The sequence below is a fragment of the Pseudochaenichthys georgianus genome, chromosome 18 (assembly GCF_902827115.2).
Source record: "Pseudochaenichthys georgianus chromosome 18, fPseGeo1.2, whole genome shotgun sequence".
In the NCBI taxonomy this organism is placed as follows: domain Eukaryota; kingdom Metazoa; phylum Chordata; class Actinopteri; order Perciformes; family Channichthyidae; genus Pseudochaenichthys; species Pseudochaenichthys georgianus.
The window spans coordinates 21,557,196-21,575,876 of record NC_047520.1 but is presented as its reverse complement, the minus strand read 5'-3'; the positions used below and the strand labels follow the sequence as shown (position 1 = coordinate 21,575,876).

Sequence of the window (18,681 nt, the reverse complement as noted above, 5' to 3'; positions counted from 1 at the left end):
TGCAGTTACGAGCACTGCCATGGAGCGCTGGTCAGGAACACACGGTATTACTGTGCAGTTTTAAGACAGACAGTATATGGGCTATATGTCAATGTAAATGATAAAGAGCTGCATGAACGTTATGAATGTTGTGGTGTCGACACCAATCATTTCATCTTTCTCAAATTTGGATGTTCACATAAAATAATTTATATCAAATCAATACAATAAAATAAATTGAGTGACCAGGTTTACCTCAGAATCTGTGTCACACGTATGTAAACAATTAGAATGTTGGTGTTTTGATTATCCATCACCATACACGCTGTGTTATGTTTGCTTGAGTGCTGTTTTAGCAGATAAAGTATTCCTGAAACAGCACCTGATCGGAATGCAGCTCTTTGTGGAAGCTTTTTCAAAACCATACATTGTTTATATCTAACGTTATTTAGAGTTTCTAAGTTGTGTTGCCAATTCCAGACATATTGCATGTGCTAGCTGGGAAGAACTTTTATTCTAATGTCTTCCGATATGTGTGTTAAATGAACTAACTTAATAAGTCTTCCGTTTCAATAGTTGAAACTGGAGATGTTGTGGAAATCTGTTCACTAATTTGTACCACGGGGAAATGGTCATTCACTTTTAAAAAGACGAATCCAGAATAAAACCAACATTCTGATTAACGATGAGAATATCTAACATTTGAGCCACATCATTATCTCTGACATATTATTTTTAGAACTGATTAGATATGTAATTTAATTATGGTTTGATCACGGGCACCTTCTTTGTGAATAAATGACCTGTGTCGGGCGAGGCTCTAAATGAATGCTGATGTTGGGACAGATGGCAGAAGGCGGACAGTTTTCCGACCACATTGCTAAGTGCATTATTCTCTTGAAGATAACATTATTTGGCAAATTGTTGTAAGATTCTTTGGTGCTTTATTTAGCACATTATGTTGACACTGTATCTTTGACGATTGTCTGATCACAATAGTGATATTTGGATGTATTTGTTATTTTCAGGTAAATCAAGTTTATTGTTGAGTCAAGTGGAAAAGGTGTGCAGGAAAACGTCACCGAACCACACGTGGCTTCAGAAAGCTTAACACCCAGGATTAGCGGCTTCACAGGGATAGGTCCAGATCCAGGAAATACTTGGCTAACATCAACTCAGCAAATTGAAAAGCGTTGTGTATGGGTGTGTTCTCACATTGTTCCTCAGACAGGGTCCTCTCTACAGGCAGGTGTTTCCCTGCTGACTGGATCTTGTCTGGAGCCACTTCCCCAACCTGTCAACACATCATTAACATGACACACCAGCAAGAACACGGAGCGCCACTTCCTCTATCATTTCTCTGTTGTCTTTCCGTTGTGACAACAGAAAGTGCATTTAGCAGTCACACTGTAACTGCACTATTTAAACTGGCAAATGAATATCAACAGCATCAGTTCTGCCATCTCCTTGTCGTACTGACCTCTAGCTCGTTGTCGTCCATGCTGTGTGTGTGTGTGTTGTGGAGCTCAGGGTTGTTGGCCATGTCCAGCAGCTCGATGACCAGGTTACGGGTCAGAAGCTGAGTCACAAATGGATGCTGGAGGAACAAGAATCCGATTATGGCGATGAACAATAACACAAGAAATGTTTTGATGGAAGAAAATCACGTCATCTTTCTCAAAGCTCTTCAACAGACCAGAGAATCAAACGTCGCTGGATACGGGTTAAAAATAGGACTGATGGCATTCATTAATAGTGCATTTATGAAGACGGATGGCTAGTTAACTGCCATTGATCAATGCCGAGCTATAAGGAGAAAGCTAACCTGCAGCAGTGTCTCGGCGGAGGGCCTCTTACGAGGGTTTTTAATGAGAGCCATCTTCACAAAGCTCTGAAAAGCTGCCGACCTGCGGGGAGCAGGAAAGTGGGATTAATTGTACAGCGAACAGATATGGATAAGATTCAAGGAATTAAATCATTGCTGTGATTCTAAAATAAACCCAGACTCACCATTTGGATTTATCCTTCAGTCTGGGAGGCTGGAAGTTGCTCTTGGACATCAACATGAGCGCTCTGAAACATCGTTTTAAATGTCACGGGGCTGTAAAATGTCTTAAGTGTTTACATGCATACTGACTGTCCAAGAATAAAATACACAGTTACATAACACAAGTCTCTTCTGCTAGTCTCTCTGCTTGGAGACCATTAACTCTGTCTGATTCCATCGTCTGACTGGCTATTCTTTTTGCTGACTCGCCTCATCGGGTGGAGGTCAAACATGGGCGGTTGGAGCTCCGCCAGCTCGATGGCGGTGATGCCAACAGCCCAGATGTCACACAAGTGGTTGTAACCGCCCTTTTTCTCAACTGCTGCCACCTCTGGAGCCATCCTGCACAGAGGAGCAGGAGAAACGTAGAAACATCTGATCTGCACTCATGTACACGGCATGTATCAGATACTGGCCATTTGAGTTGTTGATGCATTTCTCATTCTGTTCTTAACAGCTGCCGACTAGTCTATTAAGTGTAGCAGCAGGTATGTATGAAAACAACACAGTGTTTGTGTTCATCGTAATAACAAACATGTCACCCTGCCTAACTGTGTGGCTTAATTAATTAATTAATAAATAGTTTTAGGCTTCAATAGAGACCTTTGACACTGAGCAAGAGGATATAGAAGACGTTTCATTTACACAAAATACTTTTTTTCTTAATTTGGCTATGACCAGTATATTTGTTGACAATATAAAAGAATGACACCAGTTCCATGTGGGAACTGATTTACCGTATACTACACAGTATAGACGGCATCAACAACGTTGCATTGCTAGGTGCTGTTACAAAGGGCACACATACCCTCTTTCTGCCCTTAAATCCATTCATTTTCATTCTCGACCTTGGGAATAGTATGTGTAACAAAATATTGTAATATATATATATATTTTTTAATAATAAAGAAAAAGTATATTGGCATAGTTGCAGCCCTTTCACTCTGTACACATTCTTACAGGTTGAATGTCAGTCTGCACAGTAAACAAACCAAGTGAGTGCTTTACTCGTCTTACCAGTAGGGCGTTCCTATGAAAGACTTCCTCTTGGCGACGGACGCGCTGATTTCTGCTGCCACTCCAAAGTCAGCTGAAACAGAAGGAACACAAGGTCACACGGAGCTGAGAGGATATACTCCATGATGGATGTTCTAATGAAACACACTTGATGAGTGCGACTAGCTTAATGGATACTGCAGATGTGCACAAGTGTGTTTCCAGTACTGACCCAGTTTCACATCTCCTCTCTCGGTCAAAAGGATGTTGGCTCCCTGCAGACAGAGCAGACACACATGCTTACCCACACTATAATCATGCTTGATCACAACTATACGGCAGTGAAAAAGCCTGAACAGATGGATGTACCTTTATGTCTCGATGCATTTTGCCAGTTTCGTGCAGGAAATACAAACCCTGAAAAAGCACAGGATGAAGATGAGCTGTTAGGCAGTTTCAGAACATTAAGAATAGGACTTTAAGTAATAGTTGCAAGCTTAATTGATTACACAAATAATATTTTAGGATTCGATTCAAGGGGTGGTTGATATAACTGTTAGCCACGTGTGTGATCCAAACATTGTCAAAAGCTCAAAAGTGTCAAGAAGTCCAAAAGTCACAATTTATTTGAAAAATATAGAAGTAATTATTTGTTATCAACACTGCTCTCACAGAACAGCGTGATGACATTAATGTAGTATTTTATTATTATGTCATTTAATCTTCTTTTTATTGTGTGTATTGAATTTGATTAGTGTGTTCTAAGGCCATTCATGAATGTATTTGTAACTGATTGTGGCTATAGTTTTACTACACTGAACAAAAATATAAACGCAACACTTTTGTTTTTGCTCCCATTTTTCATGAGATGAACTCAAAGATCTAAAACATTTTCTATAAACACAAAATAACAATTTCTCTCAAATATTGTTCACAAATCTGAAAAGATCTGTGATAGTGAGCACTTCTCCTTTGCCGAGATGATCCATCCCACCTCACAGGTGTGGCATATCAAGATGCTGATTAGACAGCATGATTATTGCACAGGTGTGCCTTAGGCTGGCCACAATAAAAGGCCACTCTGAAATGTTCAGTTTTATCACACAGCACAATGCCACAGATGTCGCAAGTTTTGAGGGAGCGTGCAATTGGCATGCTGACAGCAGGAATGTCCACCAGAGCTGTTGCCCGTGAATTGAATGTTCATTTCTCTACCATAAGCCGTCTCCAAAGGCGTTTCAGAGAATTTGGCAGTACATCCAACCGGCCTCACAACCGCAGACCACGTGTAACCACACCAGCCCAGGACCTCCACATCCAGCAAGTTCACCTCCAAGATGGTCTGAGAGCAGCCACTCGGACAGCTGCTGCAACAATCGGTTTGCATAACCAAAGAATTTCTGCTGTCAGAAACCGTCTCAGGGAAGCTCATCTGCATGCTCGTCGTCCTCATCGGGGTCTCCACCTGACTCCGGTTCGTCGTCGTAACCGACTTGAGTGGGCAAGTGCTCACATTCGATGGCGTCTGGCACGTTGGAGAGGTGTTCTCTTCACGGATGAATCCCGGTTTTCACTGTTCAGGGCAGATGGCAGACAGCGTGTGTGGCGTCGTGTGGGTGAGCGGTTTTCTGATGTCAATGTTGTGAATCGAGTGGCCCATGGTGGTGGTGGGGTTATGGTATGGGCAGGCGTATGTTATGGACGATGAACACAGGTGCATTTTATTGATGGCATTGTGAATGCACAGAGATACCGTGACGAAATCCTGAGGCCCATTGTTGTGCCATTCATCCACGACCATCACCTCATGTTGCAGCATGATAATGCACGGCCCCATGTTGCAAGGATCTGTACACAATTCCTGCAGGCTGAAAACATCCCAGTTCTTGCATGGCCAGCATACTCACCGGACATGTCACCCATTGAGCATGTTTGGGATGCTCTGGATCGGCGTATACGACAGCGTGTTCCAGTTCCTGCCAATATCCAGCAGCTTGGCTCCGCCATTGAAGAGGAGTGGACCAACATTCCACAGGCCACAATCAACAACCTGATCAACTCTAGGCGAAGGAGATGTGTTGCACTGCGTGAGGCAAATGGTGGTCACACCAGATACTGACTGGTTTTCGGACCCCCCCAGACCCCCACAATAAAGCAAAACTGCACGTTTCAGAGTGGCCCTTTATTGTGGCCAGCCTAAGGCACACCTGTGCAATAATCATGCTGTCTAATCAGTGAGGCGGGATGGATTATCTCGGCAAAGGAGACGTGCTCACTATCACACACTTTCAGATTTGTGAACAATATTTGAGAGAAATGGTTATTTTGGGTATATAGAAAATGTTTTAGATCTTTGAGTTCATCTCATGAAAAATGGGAGCAAAAACAAAAGTGTTGCGTTTATATTTGTGTTCAGTGTATTTAGGTGCCTCTAAAGTCAGTGATCAGACATCATTTCTTTATACTGATCGTTATATTTGAGTTTTAAAAAAACACAATTTCATTTAAGTATAACTCAAATACCCCAATCTGACATAGAGAAAATAAAATATCAGAAAATAACATTTCAGACAGAAAAGGAAAGCTGAAACAGAACAATGGCATTTCCAGGAAAGGGAAAAACCAAGAGTAGTGACAATGTGAATCCTAATGCAGTGACTGCTGTCTTATGCTCATCCATCTGTTTAGATAAGGTGGGTGAAAGAGTCCTTCAGAGATATATTCTTGCTTAGTTGTTTAGGCAAGAACCAGAATGTCTTAGCCTCTAATTCAGTTGGTTGAATTGTCTACAATCTGATTATCCAATAGAACCGTGCATTGAGCTGAAGGTCACAGACAGACAGCCTGTTGTTCTGCAGCTACATCTACCTCTACGGTACATTTAGCCGTCTGGCGAGGTTAAATACTCGTTAGCTCTTCAGTGGCTGGGAAAACACATGAGTCATCCGTCAGCAGAGTATCTTTAGAGTCTTCACAACGCAAAGGCAACAAGCTGCCTTTCCCACACAAGCCTTACCTGGAGGGTTTCTCTGCACACGTAGGCTATCTGCTTGTCCTTCAACGGGCCCGTCACTGGGAAGAGGAGTTTGATTAATAGCTTGTAGAAGGGGGAGAACACGAAAAAGCAAGCAGGTACATTTCTAAAATAGATTCCAGCTGGCTGTTCAGAGCTCACTGTGCTTCTTCCACATCTGCTTTACAGGAATCATACTTCTGTCTCCAGAAGATTGGCGGTGATTTGACATTTTGGAAATCATGTCTGCGGTGTAACCCAGAGGGGAAGATGACACTGCACTTAGAGCTAGTCCAGCACACGTGTGGCCTCGTGTCGAACACATATTACAATCAGAGGAAACAGAGCTACATGGAAGAACTGAATAACAGTTCTTCCCACTGCGACATTTCCCCATTCTGTTCATTTTCAGGTTCATATTTCTACTGTGACACGTCTCCATGCTTTAATGTTCGAAAGCTCTTTATTGTTCTCATACACCTCTTTTCACCCTCTGTCTGAAACCAGAGCCCAGTCTGCTCTGATTGGTTAGCTGGCTGGCTCTGTTGTGATTGGTCAACTGCTTAGATTTGTCCCGCCCCTTAGCCTATCACGTACAATGTGTTGGAGTGCTAGCCAATAGAAGCATGAGTGTTACAAAGGGATGTCCCTATGTTCAGGAAGTAAACAAAGGAGTCCAATGGAGGCGTTTCAGGCAGGGGGGATTTGAGCCTTTGCAGACCATTTACATGCACACAAACCGACAGAACACACTAAAGGAAAGGGAGAGCACTGGAAAGCAGAATAAGGCCTGTATAAGTAAAGTAGCACTTTAAAAATACATTTCAATTGTATGTAACACTAGGACTACACTCAGAATGCTTCACAATGATGTGTATTTATACCGTGGTACATGTCCTGAAGTGAGCCCCCTCCGCAGTACTCCATGCAGATCCACAGCTTGGTGTTTCTGGAGAGAGACACACAACTTGATCTTGGTGTTGGACATGAGCTCTGCTTCCTCTCCAGGCTATCAGGGGTTGTGAAAGCCAACATTAAAGCAGTCCGTATAAAATCAGTCAGCCTAAATGAAACACATCGCCCACAAATACATACAGTATCATTGAGAACAATCACTGAGCACTCGAGCGAGTGGGAGAGGAATCCAGCAGCAGGGTGGGGGAATGAAAGTCAGATTCCACATATTCAAGTCCACCAACAACCCGGGGAATCCCTCGGTGGACAGGATGAAGCGAGGTACCTGTGGTAGCTGCCGAAGTAGGACACGATGTTTTTGTGCTTGCACTCCCTCATCATCGTGATCTCCTGCTGGATGGACGTGATGTCGTCGCCTGAGAGGACCCACAGAGTTTAGTGTTTGGTGATAGGGAAGAATATAGACCGGTTAACTTAGAGTTAAGCTAGCTAGAGTTAAGCTAGCAGGACAACTGGAAGTGATAGCATTGTATTACAAATATGTCTCTCTCTTGTGCTGCAGAAAGCTTGGGTGGTAACTTTCTACATAAGGTTTGTAACTTCATCCTGAGAATCTAGACAGATAAACAAACCTCATATTTCATACAGTGAACCTTTGTTCCCTCTCACAGTGAATTTGCTTAGTGAGCTGATCTCTCTGCAGACAGTATAGACAATATTACCACTAACTTTTCAAATGTATGTACGAGCATTTCATCATTGCTTTAGAATAGACTTAAAAAAGGAACTATTCCTTGGTTAATATATTCAAACTGCAAAGAAACAGAAGGATACTTTGGGAAATGTGAGTAAGATAAAATAAAATAAACTAATATATGAAATAATGTGTAAAATCAATACTGTTATATGTAAAATAAAAATAAATAGACCTAGCAAAAATAATCAATCATTCGTCTTAAAGGTAGGTAGGTAAGAATGGAGAAACCGGCTCGAGTGCGCCAGAAGTTGAAAATACACAGCCGGAGAAAATCTGCCCCTTCCTTCAGACTTCCTCACAGAGCCCCTCCTCCAACACACACAAACGTGCACATGACCAATGAGGGCACGAGATCAGTGTGTGCACAGGTGGAAGGCTGACAGGCAGGTAGGCCATCCAGTTACTTTAGCCGGCTCAGATGATTGGTCGAGCTTTTTACAGTACTACGGCTTCCACAGATGATATGTTTTATGGATTTATTGTCAAAGCACTTCAGATATTCATTGCTATCGGGATGTTCAAATATACATTTGGAGGTATATCAGAATAACATAATACAGATACAATCAAAGACGTGTCAGCAGCTTGCATTTTCTTTCCTTTTAATCTCTATTGTATTAGAGTTCACTTGTTCACATGTACTGTAGGCCTAGCTTAGCAAACAGACTGGAAACCAGAGGGAGACTGCGAACCCTGCGTGAGCCTAAGCCTTCTTATGAAAGCGATATTTATCTCCTTTCCTAACTGACATAATTACAAAAATGTCACTCACAATTACATTCAAATGATACATGAATCAAACACTTATCGTGAGCGACATACCAGGGTCCAGCTTCACAATCTTGATCGCTGCCACTTCAGACGTCCTGATGTTACGAGCCTGAAAGGGGACACACACATGGTTATCTATGCAATGAATAAAGAAGAGTTTATACAAATGTAGCACCTCCTCCAGACCCAAACGATTTGTTTTATTTCATTTGTTTAACGCAGTAGGTGGGTAGCTGATTTATTAAACAAAAATACAGTGTTTGCTTCTGAATAATGTACTAAACTAAAACAGAATTTGTAAAAAGTATGCACATTGCATCGAATGTCAAGGTCATCCAGAAGTAGTGGAGAGTAATCACTGACATTATAGTGATTCTACGAATACCTGATTACAATATTTCATTTATTATTTGTACACGTTATTAGTGATTGCAATAGAATATATTTTTAAAGTAACCCTCCCAGCCACTTCTTTCCCCATGCATAGTGTCATTTCACTGAACTACATCTCTTCCCAAGTCAAATAAGGTAATACTTCAGCTCCTCTGCTCGTGCACTTCAGCTCCTCTGCTCGTGCACTTCAGCTCCTCTGCTCGTGCACTTCAGCTCCTCTGCTCGTGCAAAGCCCAGTGTGTGTGCGTCACACGTGCACCCTGCTGTGGTCGTGGTGAGGCCTGACTGTATGCTGTGCCTCTCACAGCTGGTATCAAGCTGCTCTATGCCCCGACAGGACATATTGTGTTCTGCACAGAAATGCAAGATGGCTTTGCCTTTCATCAGATACCTATAAGTTCAGAGGTCAGATAACACCAGAAAGACCACCTGATACCTAACACCCTGACCCTGACTGTGGGCGTACACAGACACGCTTCGCCACCAACAAACCGTTACTTGCAGTCTTACTCATGTTCAAACTGTTATTCATAAATATGCTTTTATGAATGTACTCATAAATGTTCATTTTTTAACGCATACTTATAAATGTGCATATTTTTGCTAACAACATTTACTCAAGAACACACACTTATCAAGACCTCTGTTGGAATCCTTTGTTTTCTTCTGTAACATAGTAACATCACTATGTTACACTCGCGCTCCAACACATTGTACATGACATGCTAAGGACATGCTAAGGGGCGGGACATCTTCAAGCTATCCAATCAGAGCGGACTGGGCTCTGGTTGTCACAGGAGAGGCGCAACATACTAATGTACAGCTGAAATGAGCAGAACCAGAAAGAAGCTGTAGCTGTGGCGGTTTGCCAGATGGCGCGTACTTGTGCGAGCAACTCTCAAAAGAAAGGGAGATTTAGGATGAGAGAAAACTATTTCTTTTGAACACTTTGGCAATACTGTCTGTGTCATCCATTATTCATGCCAATAAAGCACATTGAATTGAATTGAGTGCGATTATGTTGTGCTGTGGCTGCAGCACCTGCCTACTCCATCAAAACAAGAATCCTTGGCATGGACCCAGCTGCTCAGGGTGCTATCTTGATTAGTCTCACCTTGGCTTTGACCTTGTATGATTCCAGAGGGAATCAGTACGGATAATACCATTGGCACAAAGACTTCTCTTACAGGCAATTCCAGGCAAGCCCCCTTATGAGTCAACGAGCGAGACTGACAGCAGTATCAGTTACTAAGGAGTTATTCTTTGACTTACAATACAACGTGTTTATTGTAAAGGTAAAGGGGTCAAGGAGTCACCAACACATTTTAATGTATGATCTGGGACCCCTACAGATCCATAGAAGGGTTACCGTGTTGTTGTTGAGACGTGGTATTGGGCAGATGTTGAATAGATAGTCCAACTGAAGGACTGACTAATCAACCAACATCACCATCGTTAGAAAAGCAACACAAAAATGATCAGATTAATTAAAACTGGCTTATTTTAAGGCCCCAGAGCTTTATTTGCCATCTTTGGATTATTCTGATGGAATTGTTTTTCTAAATAACATATATTTTTATTCGAGTGATAGTAAAGTATTATGGGTAGTATATCAGTGTCCTTGGTTGGATGCTGTCGGCAGTAGTCTTTGATACGATCATTAAAAGAGGAAAGAGAAAATGAGGTCATTCATTTCTCACATAAATCACGCTAAAAGCTCCATTCGATATGAACTATTCAACAAGCTAGCTAAAAATAAAGACAGGGAAATATATCGATATTATGCTCATATTGTGATATGAGACAAGATATCGTATTAGATGATAGATATCATCATACAGCTGTATGTCTTTCTTTCTGGCTTGAAAGGCTGCGTTACAGTAAAGTGTTGGAATTTCCAAATTTGTATTATACGTTTTTATCCAACAAGTCATTCTGTCCACAGTACTGACAACTATTTCATAAGAACCTCATTGCAAAAATATTTTTTATGAAAGCACCGATAGTCAACCCTACAATATCGTTGAAATATTTATAGAAATATTTGGTTAACCTTCCTTTTGTCCTTTAGACCCGTTTCTAAATATTTTGATGTCACATTGAGAGGGTTTGACCAAAAATGGTCAAAATCCGTTAATATATGGATGAGTGGGGGGGGCTGGACACAGGCCGTGGGGGGACAACCGAGACCGGGCAATGTCCCCGGTAGAAACCGGGTGAAATAGCCAAAAAATAAATAAATAATAAAACCGGGGGAAAGTGAAAAAAAGTGTCTGAAAATAGGCACTCGTGAGGCGGGCAGAGTCCCCTGTCAACTCCCGTTACATTCCTCCATGGTGTCATTTGAGCGAAAAACTTTTACGAGAACCAGGCTGGGGGGTCAAAAGGGCTTGACCAAGGCCGACCCAAAGTGTGGGTATTGTCCACAGTATCTGACCATTGCATGTATGATATATGTGTAATGTGTGTATATGTAAAAGCGCTTTGAGTCATTGATAAAGCGCTATAATAAATGTAAGGAATTATTATTATTAAAGTGGATGGTGGTCGGTCTCATCACCTCCGTAATGAGTCTCCATTGTGATTTGAAAAATTCCATCAAACGAGTCCTTCGGTGGGCGGGGAAAAAAACGTGTTCGTCAGAATCGTCACTTCCTGTACTGACAGTGGAGGTGTCCTGAGAGTGGAGATCTGCGCCGGAACTGTCCTGAGAGTGGAGGTCTGCGCCGGAACTGTCCTGAGAGTGGAGGTCTGCGCCGGAACTGTCCTGAGAGTGGAGGTCTGCGCCGGAACTGTCCTGAGAGTGGAGATCTGCGCCGGAACTGTCCTGAGAGTGGAGATCTGCGCCGGAACTGTCCTGAGAGTGGAGGTCTGCAGGGAGGCTCCCATGAAACAAAGAGGCAGCCACCAATGGGATAAGCAGGTCGCCTGAACACAACCTGTGGCTAGGCTGCTGTCACTTCCTGTTTTCTTTCCTGTTCTAACACGGGCTTCCTGTGACTACAGTCGATAGTTACGTCTCTCAGATGGTTTTTACATAGCCAGGCCTGAAATAACAGCAGTTTAGGGTTTCATGCAAATGTGCAGAGGAAGCTTCACTTTGACCAGGCACCGAGATGGCTGAGCGACTAATGCTATTCAGTCTTCGTCCAAACTGTCCTTTCTTTACTAAGAGACCACCCTGTTTCATATTGAATGCAGATGTAAAGCATTGGGCCTGAATGGCTTCTATAAAACACAACGCTTTTTTGAACAAACCTAAAAGTGGTTGATGAGGCGATATAATGTTGAATGTGAAGTTTTGAGTTTTTTATTTCGCGCTCAATAAAGTAAGAATGTAACTTTTGAAGTAGGAAACAAACTATTTATCTCATAGATTGAAATGTTGAATTAAAAAAATACCCTCAAGTCAATACACTGGGGTTTTGATGCTTTGTTGCTAATGTTAGCTCGTTTTAGACAGATGTCGACAGTAATTATTTGAAATATATACATTATATATAGTTTGATCCATTGTTGATACAACATTGGATCAAACTACTTGTCTGCTGCCATGTTAGAAGCCTTGTGGTGTTACTAAGACACAGCAGGGATTTGAGCTAAATGTGTACAGATCCCAATAGCAATGCTAACGTGTTAAACAGCAACTTAGCTTGTTAACATGCTAACGTGCTGACTGACGAGATATCAAGGAATTAACATAACAATTCATCCTTTGGGGAACATACATGTGGGTAAGACATTTCAAAGTAATCCTTCTCAAAAACAATTCAACATCATGATTTGTAGGGCAAGAGCAAAGGTCAGAGAATCAAGATGCATGTCCTCCAGGGAACACAAATATACATATACATGCTCTACACAGTGAAACTAGATGCACACGTGCCTATATGTACTTGTACTTATAGGAAGGGCACTATATCAACATTGAGAATACAAGAAATCAATATACTTTCCCCTTTCCGTTGATGGACAAGAGGAGTCTTTAACCCGACAGACTGGATGCTGATCTCTGCTTACTTTGTCAAATTACAGTGTTTACTTATTTCTAACAACACATACTTTGAATTGATTTGATATGCAATAGGACAGAGCACGCATCTCAAAGTGTCTCAGAGAAGCAGCCTGAATGCTTTCTGAACTCTGTACACTCGACTGTGTTGTGGCTTTTGTGGTGAAAACTCCCTCCAAACATGGTCTCAATTATGTGATCGAGTTCACACGTCTACAAACATCACTTCCTGTAAATCAGACATGAAGACTCGTCAACTCTCTGCTACGTGCAGGATAATGCCTTTGGACACATGGAGACCATGACGCAGCGTCCACACGGCAGCGTGCGTTGAAGCTCGCCGGCGGGCGTGTCTGAAACTCCACCAACAACCAATCACATGAATCTCCCGCCCCGGACACACAAGCATGCGGTTTGATTGGCTAGAGCTTGTACTGGCGTATGATTTGATTGGCTGACGCTTCCGTCGAAGCTTCAAAAGTTGAACTTTTTTCAACTTTTGAAGCGAGCAACGCAAAGCGACGGAACCACAATGCAGTTCGGCAAAGCGTGACATCACCCCAAGTGAATGGGAAGAAGCGTTGAAGCTTCAACGCACGGCGCCGTGTGGACGGGCCGTAATAGAATACCACGGCTTCTCTCTGAGAAATGTTCACTTGCTCAGCTCAACATCTGCAACCCTACTGCAGTTTGAAATGTTCAGGAGAAGTTTGACCTCAGTACACCGTTTACCCAAGAATTCAAGATTAAAATGCCATAAAGTATTATATCTAGGGTTGCACAATTCTGGGAATTTTCAAAGATGGAAACTTTCCATGGGAATTAACAGGAATTTAAGGGAATAATGTGAAAAGTGACAGTAGATATATTACTTCAGTTGCAATTTGGTGCTATATATATATATATATATATATATATATATTTTATAAAACACCTTGAATTTCAGCCATCACATGCACAGATGATTTCTTGGATGGGGGGGTGAATTTCTGTTCATTTTTGAATGAGTGGGCTTGGGGGGGATGAGTAATATTGTTCAATAAAAGAATTAAAACTTGTTCTGTTCTACTTACAAATAAGTCTGTTGAAATGTCATGTATAATAATTGTATCATTTTGCATGGATGTTTTCTTATGACAAAACAAAATGTTCATATTATGCTTGGATAAGATACAATTCGATTACATTACCCTCAACTCGGGTTAGTTCCCATTATTCCCATGGAAAGTTTCCAATATGGAATATTTCCAAAATTCCCCAGCTTAACTTCACATGGAAATTTACCGGAAACTTACCGGAAATGTACGGGAAATGTTCCGCCCCTTTGCAACCCTAACCCTATCCCTACGGTGTAGTATGCAATGAATGAAAAACTTGGGTCACAGGTTCCTCAACAACACAATTGCAAGACATAAAATAATAAAGACAGAACGATACAAATAGTTTGTGGAAAGTGCCATCATCTCTTCAATATCTCACATCATGAACCCAAATGAATAACCTAAACAAGTAAACTCATGAACACAGGCTATCGTACGTGATAGGCTAAGTGGCGGGCAATCTCTAAGCGATTGACCAGTCACAACAGAGCCGGCCAGCTAACCAATCAGAGCAGCCTGGGCTCTGGTTTCAGACAGAGGGTGAAAAGAGGTGCTGCAGCACAGGCAGTATGATGGAGACATGTCCCAGTAGAGACTACATACTCAAATGAAGCTGAACATCAGCAGGAGAGGACCCTGTGTCAGGATCACAGTTTCCACCAACATGTAATGTCAATGCAGGCAGAGATAACAACAGAAAGGGCGTTAGAGACTAAATGCTTCCACTGATGACACCCAAGGCTGAATGACCACGTTCAGGCCAACCAGGGAGGAATGCCTGGTATCCCACCAACTTCACGCCAAGTAACAGCTTTCACTGCTGAAACGACTTGTGTTGGAAGTGTCCCGTCAGCCTCAGAAAGAGACCAGTTGAGGACAGACACGGATCAGGCTAATAGCAGGGTCCCAGCAGCCTCTGGATAATAGCCGTGTGAGGAGAGTGGAAACCCACACGGTCACATGGCCAGAGGTTTCAGTGGGAGTGATAATGTGCTATTGTCTGTCATTGTGTGTCGTTCCCATTCACAGAGTGTTGCAGTAATGCAGAGATGCTTCATCATGCCACGGAGAGTCAGCTGAATACTGCTCTACGGGAATGAATGACCGTTTGGATCCACGTTTTAATCTCTAGTTTGTCATCATTTTAGGTGATAAAGACCTGTCAATCAAACAATGATGCCACTATAAAGCCAGATGTTCTGTTGGTGGAGTCCAACACAGAGCTACAGTGGAACACATGTGCTTATATCAGGCAGATGGACGTGAGCTTGCTCTGCTGGATGTGTAAATAACAGGTTAGCACTTTCATGAGATGATCATTTAACAACATTGTGTTTAGAGTTTGTTTCATTGCCCTTCGTGCACAAAAACACGAACAATGGTGATTTCAAAGATTCTCGACTGGTTTAGTATTCAGAAAAGGATCAAAATCTGATGGTGGGAAAAAGCTCTCCGTGATACATAAACTCTACGCACCAAAAGATAAGAATAACCTCTGCCTAAACTACACTAGCTTAGCAGAGGACCTATGACCGGAGCACTGAGCTGTCCTGGGGTGCTCACTACACACTGTCAGCTTCAACTCGTCATCAGTGGTGGAAAGCATTCAGGTTCTTTAGTTAATAAAAGTACTAAGACCACAATCTAAAAACACTTAATTTCAAGTTAAAGTACTGCATCGAGAATGCTACTTAAGTAAAATAATGATTAGGAAAATGTACTCAAAGTATTAGGACCTAAAGAACTGAAAGCAGCAAATGTTCAGATTTAAAGGTGGGGTAGGTAAGTTTCAGAAACCGGCTCGAGATACACTTTTTGTTATATTCCATGGAATGCTCTTAACATCCCGAAAGCAATGAATATCAAAAGTGTTTCCTCCGTATTGTGGGTCAGCATTTGAATTTATTTAAGTAAATACATCTGTAAAATAAATGTGGTGGAGTAAAAAGTATATAATTGGCTTCCAAAATGTACAAGACAAGTAGTGTAAAGTAGTGTAAAAGTAAAATACTCAGGCTCAAATAGAATAGTACAAATGTCTCAATGTGTACTTAAGTACATACTTGAGTAATACTCTTGGTTACTTTCCACCACTGCCTGTCCTCCCTCTGTACGCAGAGCTGCTGCTGCACGGACTGATGTTCAGCCCAGAATAGAATGTGCTAGCACACCTGTAAACCACTGAAAATAAAATAAAGCAAATTGATTTGTCATTGGAAAGAAAAAGAAACAAAATAAATGTGCACCGAGCAGATAGTCTCTGATAAAGTGCCACATGTTTCTGGTGCTGCGTGTATAAAAAGAAACAATACGAATTCTTGTGTTTCTTCTGCAGGATGCACAAGGCACCGGGGCGGGGGGCAGGATGTTTGCACCCCCAACCTCAAACTGTGCCGTGAACACACACAACATGAGCTACACAGGTTAAACGATAGTATACTTTTGACTGTATTGTTAAAAAGTAGCTTTCATGACTTCTGAAAGACAGCAGTTATGCCTTATATACAGTACGCTTGATGTGTCCTCCTCACCAGGTCAGATATGACAAATAAAAACAGCAAATCTTCACATTTCAGAACACTTGACATTTTGGTTCGACAGTCAATTACATTTTCAAAAAGTCTTAGATGAATTTAATGTCGATCAGGCAGGTAACTAATTTCAGGTATTTCATTTATAAAACAAGTTATAAACAGACTTCCATGTCTGATTATGTTGTACTTTATATGTATGGAGTACATTTTAAGAAACATACAAAATTGGAACATTGTGATAAGATATATATCAGTTTTTAGTGTTGAATCCATCCTCTCTAAAACCTATGTTACAATATAAAGTATGTTTTTTTCCTATAAAGTGAAAATAATGTTGACATTTTTGACATGGAACGATCTGTCGGAGATCAAACCTTTAGAGAGAGAATAGTAAGGTCTTGATACATCTCTTATATCCTGCCTTGGGTTATAAAAAAGCTCCCATGCAGCGCTGAGATGTATGTTAGTGTTCTCCTGAAACAGGTGCAGCTTGAGGAGCTCCAGCTGACGACAAAAGTAACTTATTATCTTATCATTTCATCTTCAATTGATTTATTTGTGATGGACATGTGCTCACTGCATACATATAGTTTTTTATCCTATCACATCCATTTTCCACATTCTCTTAAACCTGTCTGTGACTTGGATAATAAATAAGTAAGTGTGTTTTTATAAAATATATATATAAATATGATGAGAAATGCCACATTTGCAATACAGGATATCATTGTGATGAGAGATGTATCCATGTGGAGCAGGAGAAACACCAATGGAACCCTTTGAGTGAGAATAATAAGAATTTAGATGTTGATAAATCTCTTGATGAAAACCCTCCCATAGCAGATATATGCGGGCTTGGGGAGTAACAGATTACATGTTACGTGATTAGTAATCAGGATACCAAAAGAGTTTTCACTTACAATTCATTACAAAATAAGTGATCAGATTACGGATACATTTAAAAAATAGAGATTACTAGCAGGATGACGGAGTTACATTACATTTTGAAATAAAGATAGATATAAGGCAGACATACTGAATGAGTTTTCTTTATGGTTTATATTTAGGCTTCTTTAATTCTTCTTTATTTTACATACATTTATTTTTGAATGCATTTGATGGAAACAAAACAATACAGTTTGCTTTTGATTAATTTATTAAGCTGAAACAGCATTTGTAAACTGTAAATACTAAAACATTTTAAATGAAATATCTTGGTTTCTTCTTTTCTAAGGTGACATTGTTACATACAAAAAAAGTGAATCAATGTTTTGACTGTTATTTTATTTGCATTGCATGTGATTGAGGTAATCCAAAAGTAACGGGAAGTAATCAGGTAACCGTACTTTTATATTTTGATACTCAGATTCAGTTCCTGGTTACATTTATTGACATGAAATTAGTTTTTGTAACGGATTACATTCTGAAGTAGCCCTCCCAGCCCTGGATATCTGACATATTGAGACTTCTGATGCAGTCACCTTGATGACAGGAAGTGTTAATCTCTGCTCTAACCTGATGGCAGTCTGTTTGTTCTGCGGTGAAAAGACGCGGAACTGTTCTCCTCACTCACCTTGAATACATCTCCATAGGTGCCGCACCCAATCCTGTGAATTAACTCGTAGTCATCCAAAGGGTCCAGGAATGACACCCCTATCCGGTCCATGTTTGGAGGCACCTCTGGGTGCAGTGTGAGAGCCTGGCGGGCTTTCTACTCACACATCACCGCTGTGGTAGTCCGTGGAGAAAGCAGCAGCAGCGGAGGAATACAATGTGAGTGACTGGCTGGCTGGTTGATTGGGACTAATTGGAGGTGAATAATTGCTGGTGTATAGATCCCGCTGGAAGACAGTAGACACGCACTCCGCGGAGGCTGACAGCTACACGCGTCTGTGTGCAAACAGTCCGTGCTGCTGCAGGAGCCGCATCACGCATGAGCAAAGACTCCACACTGTAAAAAAATACAAGTGTATGACATCAGTGAGCTAGTGTCAGTCTTTAAGCTTCTGGCAATGCTATTTTCTGCCAAAAATAAAAGGACAAATGTCGTAGTGATAAAAGAAACATATTCTTGTTAATTGAAAACCATACCCTACTTTAACATTGTTTTCCATTTTTGAGCCAGTTTTAACTTTTGTTGATTTAAAAGATGTAGGCCTACTCC

General features: G+C 41.3%; 1 protein-coding gene across 3 annotated transcripts in view; it reads right to left on the bottom strand.

Moving 5' to 3' along the window:
* The window catches only part of map4k2 (mitogen-activated protein kinase kinase kinase kinase 2), a 41,505-nt gene extending 23,046 nt beyond the window's left edge, over nucleotides 1-18,459 (bottom strand). For all 3 annotated transcript variants that reach the window (XM_034106005.1, XM_034106009.1, XM_034106006.1), the window contains exons 1-13: nucleotides 18,091-18,459; nucleotides 8,530-8,587; nucleotides 7,276-7,366; nucleotides 6,920-6,984; nucleotides 6,039-6,094; nucleotides 3,392-3,439; nucleotides 3,255-3,297; nucleotides 3,044-3,116; nucleotides 2,237-2,368; nucleotides 1,990-2,052; nucleotides 1,805-1,886; nucleotides 1,460-1,576; nucleotides 1,195-1,273 (exon numbers count right to left, since the gene is read on the bottom strand). In XM_034106005.1, coding sequence (XP_033961896.1) covers nucleotides 1,195-1,273; nucleotides 1,460-1,576; nucleotides 1,805-1,886; nucleotides 1,990-2,052; nucleotides 2,237-2,368; nucleotides 3,044-3,116; nucleotides 3,255-3,297; nucleotides 3,392-3,439; nucleotides 6,039-6,094; nucleotides 6,920-6,984; nucleotides 7,276-7,366; nucleotides 8,530-8,587; nucleotides 18,091-18,183 — 1,000 coding nt within the window. In that variant the 5' untranslated portion in view covers nucleotides 18,184-18,459. The remainder of the gene's footprint in view (nucleotides 1-1,194; nucleotides 1,274-1,459; nucleotides 1,577-1,804; nucleotides 1,887-1,989; nucleotides 2,053-2,236; nucleotides 2,369-3,043; nucleotides 3,117-3,254; nucleotides 3,298-3,391; nucleotides 3,440-6,038; nucleotides 6,095-6,919; nucleotides 6,985-7,275; nucleotides 7,367-8,529; nucleotides 8,588-18,090) is intronic.
* Nucleotides 18,460-18,681: the final 222 nt, after the last annotated feature.